General features: G+C 33.3%; 1 protein-coding gene across 1 annotated transcript; it reads right to left on the reverse strand.

Moving 5' to 3' along the window:
* Nucleotides 1–25: 25 nt before the first annotated feature.
* LOC130219051 (class I histocompatibility antigen, F10 alpha chain-like) lies at nt 26–4,636 on the reverse strand. The gene is made up of 7 exons (XM_056451322.1): nt 4,585–4,636; nt 3,633–3,650; nt 1,142–1,393; nt 699–977; nt 332–613; nt 133–258; nt 26–33 (listed from the first exon to the last, which is right to left on the reverse strand). The coding sequence occupies exons 1-7, from the start codon at nt 4,634–4,636 to the stop codon at nt 26–28; spliced, it is 1,017 nt and encodes a 338-aa protein (XP_056307297.1).
* Nucleotides 4,637–7,692: the final 3,056 nt, after the last annotated feature.

The following is a 7,692-nucleotide window of genomic DNA, read 5'->3' on the forward strand; positions in this document are numbered from 1 at the left end:
TACATTAGGTGTTTTCTCCAGATTCTCAGTATTCTGAATATTATACACAATGTGATCATGTAAAATTTCAAATAGATCATGTATCATCTGAAAGGAAAACATGTAAAAAAAAAAAAGTGAAATTCGTCCTACCTCTTTCTCTCTCTCGTGCTGTTTGGTATCTCTTCCAAATAAGCATTGCCAAAGCAACAATTATAGCACATACCAACAGGACAGAAACAGCAACAGCAATCCATATGTGGTTTCTGTGAGGTTCAGCTAAAAGAAGAATTCAGAAAAAGATCAGATCAAGACTTTATCTTATACTTTTGTTAATGTAAAAGCTATTTACCCAAATCAATGTGCCATTCTATGCCCAGGTGTTCAACAGAGCAGGTGTATTTGTGTTTTTCTATCTCCTCGTCTCTGATCTCCAGACTCTTCCTCATCTGGTACGTCCCGTCTTCATTGGGCAGCAGAACTCCTCCAGTGACCTCATGATCAGATACAGGCTGTCCATCTCTCAACAGGGTCAGGTTGATGTGACGAGGGTAAAATCTTGTCGCCAAACAACTCACATGAAAACCTCCAGAGTCTGAGTTTGCCTTGTGAAAGAGTCTGACTTCTGGTTTCACTGTTGAGAAAAAATAACACCAGAAAGATTTCATTATATTTGGCTAAATGTCAATGGGTTCACTGTCTGTGATCATTCAGTTTACCTTTTCTATTGACTTGATTCTTCCTTTTTTCAAGGTAACCATTGAGCGTCTCATAGCAGAATGGTTGGTATAGAGTTTTATGACGGTGTTTGAGGTTTTCAAAGTTTGTTTTTTTTTCTTCCGTTGAGATGTTTAATTTGGTCTGGAAAGTAAAATTTTTGTCAACATATAGCAGCGTATTTACAGTGAAACCTTCGAAAGCATTTTGTGCAATCATTTGTCCTGGTTCACCATCATTCCTTCGCTCACACATAATCAGAAGTTGAATGGCAAAAACACCTTAAACAGATAAAGAACATGTATAAATTAGTGTTCATTTTAAAAATTACTGCATCTACAAATCAATTTTTTCCACTAAAAATCCTAATAATGTTAAAGTTTTAACAAGTGTTTATATGTAAGTCAAATGCTTGTTTTGTTGACTAGTCTTAAACAATACTTACCATCAGTTTTAGTCAACTTTTGTTGTGCATATGCACATATAAAATCTGATTTTATATCCAGTTTAACATTTTCGAGAAGGTCTGGATCAAAAACATCATCTTCAGCTGTTGTGTTTCCTCTTGCTATAAAACTATCTGTATCGCCATTATAGTAGAGAACACTGATGTCATTTAGCATCACTACAAAACTCAATTCAGGAAATGGCGTTTGTCCTTTAATTTGTGTTGCAAATATCCATAAAGAGTGAGAGCCTGTAAAAAATAATAGGGAATTTAAAACAAAAACTAGTTATGAAATTAAGAAATTATGTGAGAAATATATGAATAATCTTGTCAAATAAAACACAAAACCATAAATAAAGAGTGTGTGATGTTATTGACAGTTCAAATTTGTTATTTCTCTGGATTTAAACATTCTTTGAAACATATGGGAAAGTGTAAGTCAGCAGAATATATACCAGTGTTCAAGTGCTTTTCAGCTACTGTAATGTAAAAAACATATTACATATTGACTATAAATTCTATTTCTGTAGTTATTATGGTAAAAGTAAAAAAATCATGGAATCTATAATGAATCAGGAATCCATAATGTTATGCATTAAAACAGTCACAAGTAATCTAAAATGTTTTACACTTTGGAAGAAACAGTGATCCTGTTTTATGAAGTCAGATGCTTTTGTTTTTTTTTTTAAATCATGCTACAAAACATGTCATAATGACAGTATTTTACAAAATTTATTTACAGTAAATTTCCTGTGCCCATCGCATATAGAGATATGAATAATTTCGGGCTTGACTGTATGTACTGATGGTAGTGTGTGACTCCAAGCGGTCCAGACATCAAAATATGAAAAAAATAAAAAATATGAAAGAGTAAATGTGATGCATTGCAACAAAGGTGAGTAAATACAACAAAACTTGTATTTCTGTAATAACTTTATTTTTCCCGTGTGAATTTTGACTTCTCACAAAGTTTGACTCTTTTTTTTTTTTTTTTTTTTTTTTTTTTTTTTTTTGTTTTTTTTTCAGATCAGCGGTTTGTAACCAGGAAATGTCATGATTAAATAAGCATTTAACTTTTTTTGACAAAAGTGTACAAACACATACATCAAGCAGGCATTATGGTATATAGACAGTTCTTTAAATAATCTTTAAATATGATTTTCATATGGTGCATTTACTAGCATCATATTCTGTTCATCTACTGACCAAACAGTTTTTTTTTGTCTGTTTGTTTATTTATTAATTAATATTCAGTGAAGAAACAGCAGTCAAGGTTAAGCAAATAACTCTAAAACAGATTCCATTTGCAAGGTAATTTTATTAAAAATTCAATAAATTGTTTTGAAACCTACCTTTTGTAGGAACAACTAGAAGCAAAACAATTAAAAGCTGAAGAATTTTAACCATGTTAAAGACAAATTGTTGTACTCCATGTTTCCAGTCAGAGATCACTTGAAATTATCAACTTTAAAACACACTAGGAATACTCCTTTCACTCTTGTGGGGAATCAGTGGTTTTTGAGCTTTCTTACTTTTCATTTCTAGCATCCAAGTGTCCTACAGAAAACAAACAGGTCTTGACTTGTCCTTATTAATCAGACACTTTTCTCTACTTTTTAATACCATAATTAACAGTGGCCAGTAGACCTGCTAAATTGTCAGGGATAGTTCACCCAAAAAACGAAAATGTTGTTTGCGTTTAACACAACAGTTATTTATACTAATGCTGGTAGCTGCACCCATTGACTTCTATAGTATTTTTTTATAGTATTTTCCTACAATGGATGTCAATGGGTCCTGATACTGTAGGTACACGTTTGTATTATATTTAATGATAAGTCTTCTTATTAGTACCATGAAAGGACATTAATAAAGTAAAAATGATGGGGTTCATGCCTCACATATTGTTTTGTGCATAACGCTTGCAATGGACTTCAAAACACTTAAAAGGAAGTGAATATAACTAAAAGACTACTGATTATACAGCTTCTGGCTTGGACCTGAGAGGATTTTTATTGCGCTTTTGCATCAGTGAATATTCATCAGTTCATCAGTGAATGTTTCACATATTATTAAGTATTTTAATATAGACAGTTAACTATAGCAGTGGCTTGCGTCTTCAGTAAACCTCAAAATGATCTTAAAGATGACTCAAAATGAAAAATAGGAAAAATACAAAAGTGGCCAAGCAACTATAAATCAAGGTACGTTTTTCCCTAGTTTAAGTAATCTAAAATAAAGAATAGATGACTACAATCTAAAAGCTAAACACTACATGAGAAAAGAGTATGACGAAATTTATAATTACTAATGAATTTTACCAATTGAACACATATTTCACTAATACATTTAAAACATTATGGTTCTTAGACTAAAAAAGCTGTGTCAGGATGGTAGATTCTTATTTTATAAGGTTTTCTTTAAGGTTTTTACAGAACTTTACTATGCAGGCATTAACTTTTTTTTTTACAACGTAAAAACAAAATACCAGAAACAGGAGAATAATCTTAAGATCAAAAATTAAAAGAAGTATAATAAACAGCAATTTTTACTGGCTTATAAATTACAAAATGTGCATGTATTTACTACATCATGAGTTTTGTATTTGCACTTCTCTAAGCTTTCATTTGAAGCAAACTAACAGTTGGAGGGGCGTAGCTAAGCCTATTTCACCCCCTATCCATCAAACTGAACTCAACAGAGATGAACTTTTCCAGAGCAGAAGCAAATGGTCAGATTTTGATAAAAGATTACCAAAAGACCAGCAATATACTGTATGCAGGGGTGTAGCGAACATTTTAAAAGTGTGTGTGTGCCAATGATTGAACTTGTCTGCCTGATCCACACCTGTGTTCTGATCGACACCCAGAGAGGAAGGCTAGATACATTAGAACCACTTCAGAATACAATCTCTAACACCTTAACTATCATATTACAAAAATACACTAATAGGCTTGTGCACCAAATAATCCACAATTAAAAGTTCAAAAGAGTTTAAACAGAACGTTCACTTAATTTTATTGATGATTTTAATGCCCATCCACAATCGAAAATATTCGCATTATAGCTGACATGTAAATACTTTTAGTTGGACTTAAATGTCATTCTTTTCTAATTCTACTGATATTTGAATATTAAAATTCAATGTCACATTTTTTTACAAGTGGAATTTCCATAAAACATTGACCTTATAATGTTATAGCTTAATTGTTCTTATAGCTTTCTGCAAACAGTTGTTTTATGATCACACTTTATGATGGCATAGCAATTGAAAACGAGGCAAAAACAGACATTCAGGCCTGTTTGAATTTGAGCATTCAACATTGAACGGCCTAGTTAAAAAGCTCCTTTGGAAACTGCTGACACCCACATTGTGGATAACTTTAACTTTCATTTAAAATTACGTACATTAAAGAAAATAAACAAAGTAAACATCTTACCATATGACGCAAGTGGAAGTGCAAGTGAAAAAATGAGGAATACTGACTGCATAATGATTTATTTGCTTTGCATCCTTTCAGTCTTAAACTCTGTCAGAAAAGTTTGAAACGAGACTTCTTCGGGCGAGGCTGCATATGTCATCCCCATCCCACTCACTGTTTTTTTATGGGTAGATATGAGTGCTTCTCAATTCATCTTTGTGCGTCCTCCGGAATTCCAAGGCTGCAGACCACGGCCCTAAACTGTTTTACGTCACCCGTTGTTACTGGTGCCTCCATCAGGGGTAGGCTGACATTATAACCCACCAAAACAGAATCAAACAGAACAGAGCTCACTAGATTTATACTGGATGGGAAGTTTATTATTGTGGTCACGACCTGCCTGTAATTACCCCACATGAAAAATACTATAGTTATACATAGTAAATATTGTAGTGTTTTAAACCACTAAAACAGAGTAGTTGAATTAATCCGTTATGGTAATCATAGGCGGAGCGTGTGTAAGGCTGGGGAAGGCTTAGCCTCCCCCTGGCCAGAGACCACGGAGATAGCAGCAAAGAAAAAACTGCATTGAAAACATGTAACGGGTGTAAGGCGTAATATGATGCTGATGATTAACAGAACACTTTAATTTTTGTAAGTTTGTCAATCAAATTTAAAGTCCCCCTCCACACAAAAATGAAACTTACCAACTCAGCACTGCACTGATGAGCGCTGACTGGAGTTGAAACTCCAAAACGAAACCAAAAGTGCTGGCCAGCGGACTTTTCTGATTTGCTGGTCAATGACAAAAGTAATAAAATGACAAGTGAGTATTACGAGAGGGGTATAATAATATATTATTCTGGTTTAATTTGTTTTCAGCATTAAATGAAATGCATTATTTTGGCAGTTGTAACGTAGTAGTCTAGCCTAGTGTAGTAATCTTGTTTAGGCGATCGTTTGGAGTGCTCGTTTTACATTTCAAAGGTCTGAAAAATATATCAGGACATTATGTTGATCTTACACAATATGTTGATCTTATTTGCAGTGTTGGGGGAAAAGTAATAGGCCTACATTACTATCTAAAGTCACTTAAAAAGTAGCTAAATGTGTTAATTACTTTTTAAGGAAAGTAATGTGACAGTATGTGTTATTTATTTATATGCGTCTTTGGGGGTAATTTTAGGCTTATTACACTGCTTATTTGCAGTTCTCAAACATAAACTTAATTTTTCACAAATGGGCATGATTCAGTATACTTGTACTTGTACGTTATTTCATCAAATGTAGGCTTATAGATTATTTGGTTGCATTTGAAACTTACTTTTGAAACTACATTCTTCACTCGTCATCATTACTGATCTGTATGCCCCACCTGGCGGATGATGATTTTGCATTTTAATTTTGCGAAGTGTTTTCTACAGGGGTGATTAATGCAGCATAATGTCACATAGTCAAATTTTTTTATTATTTTTTAATTTGTATTTTGAAATAATATAAATCTAATTTAAACAAACAATTACTCATGCTAGCCAATGGCTACTGGATCACCTTTACTCCGCAATGGTTGCCTCCAATTTAATTGCCAATAACTTACCACAGCCCGTGATAATGCAAATAAACACCTAGTTTATGTTGTCATATTTTCATGGTCTTTTTTTTTGTTGTTGTTGTTGTTGTTTCTAGTTCAATTAAAAAAAATCAGTATCCGAATCTAAAATTAAAAATGCTTATATTTATATATTTATTGCTGAATTACAAGTTCAGTTTTTGATTGGCCTCGTGACAAAGTGAATTGATTTCGGATTCTTGACACACTTTTGCAATTTATTTATTTATTTTTGCAAAAGGGTTGGATACTCAAAAATGTCACTTGTTAAATCAATTACTGTATTACCAGAGGTCATTTGTTGAATATAGTAGACGTTTGTTGATAGGCGGTGCTTTTGAAACCTGTTCTTGGTCGGGCGCAAATCTTTTTAAATGCATTAAAGGGCATCGCATTTAGCCTTACCCTGGAGTGTGTTCACCCTCCGCCTATAGTGGTAATTATAACTATACAAATATAAGTAAATTACACAATACTGTTTATATGTGATACACATTATTACAATCTTTTGATAGTGTGGAATCAAGGGAAACTTGTTTTTATGTGTAAGACATAAGAGAATGTCTCCATTTCAAGGTCTGTAATGTCATTGGATAATGTTGTGAAGTCGTCATTTTCAACCACTAAGATTATTTATTAAGTCTGCTCTTTCTTTATCATTAATAATTCATCTCCTGTTTCTGCTCTTCTCTGACTTTCTCAGTCAACTCCAGTGACTGCTATTTCAGTCCTGCATTGGTTAACAGGTTTGGGTATGGGCAGCTCTGCTGGCTTGTTGTCTGAAAACTCAGAGAAACAGACATTTTCTGACAGTTATGTGATGGTAAGGTATGAACCTTCTTGCTGTGAGTTGACAGTGTAAAACAGGAGCCTCCAAAATCTGGAGCTAAACATTAGTACTATAAAATCTTGAAGTGCTACGTGTAATCCCTCCACTCAATCCTAAAGTTTTAATGTGATTATAAATTACATTGCATTGGCTAAGGTCTGTTACTTATAAGGAACACGTTGTAATTACCTTGTAATGTTGTGTAACCATACAACTATGCATATACATGTTTATTTCAGATGGTAAAAAGTTTTGTTTTGAATTTGATGAAGAGATTAAAACCTCAAATGATGATTACAATAACCAAACAAATGACAATTAAACTAAAGACAAGACAGCTCACACAGACAGACAGATACAGTAGACAGATCAATATAGATAGTCTTTCAAAGATGGGTGGTAGTGGAAGTAGAAACAAAAATAGACAGACATGGAAATTGCCTCTTGAAAGGTGTCGGTGCATGGTGTTTGGGTCGGGTTTGTCTGTCTTGTTGCTTCTTATTTAAATTGTGGAATAAATGTCTTCAATAAAACATTAGTGTCTTCTCTTCACTCAGTGTTGTGGTGGTCCATCTGGTTTCTTTACAACAATATGCTAGACATAACACTTTTTCTTCTTCAAAGAGGATTTACATTATAATGGTTACACAATAATTGTTTCAGTTCTTCTAACCAAACATTATGCCAT

The sequence above is a fragment of the Danio aesculapii genome, chromosome 25, assembly GCF_903798145.1.
Source record: "Danio aesculapii chromosome 25, fDanAes4.1, whole genome shotgun sequence".
NCBI lineage: Eukaryota > Metazoa > Chordata > Actinopteri > Cypriniformes > Danionidae > Danio > Danio aesculapii.

What these genes read in the sequence shown, in the direction of transcription:
- LOC130219051 (XM_056451322.1), bottom strand. Translation starts at nt 4,636, where the DNA reads ATGCAGTCAGTATTCCTCATTTTTTCACTTGCACTTCCACTTGCGTCA. An exon ending in GAATCAAGTCAATAGAAAAG is followed by an intron (nt 614 to 698) that starts GTAAACTGAATG and finishes TTTTCTCAACAG; the next exon opens with TGAAACCAGAAGTCAGACTC. An exon ending in AGAATGGCACATTGATTTGG is followed by an intron (nt 259 to 331) that starts GTAAATAGCTTT and finishes TTCTTCTTTTAG; the next exon opens with CTGAACCTCACAGAAACCAC.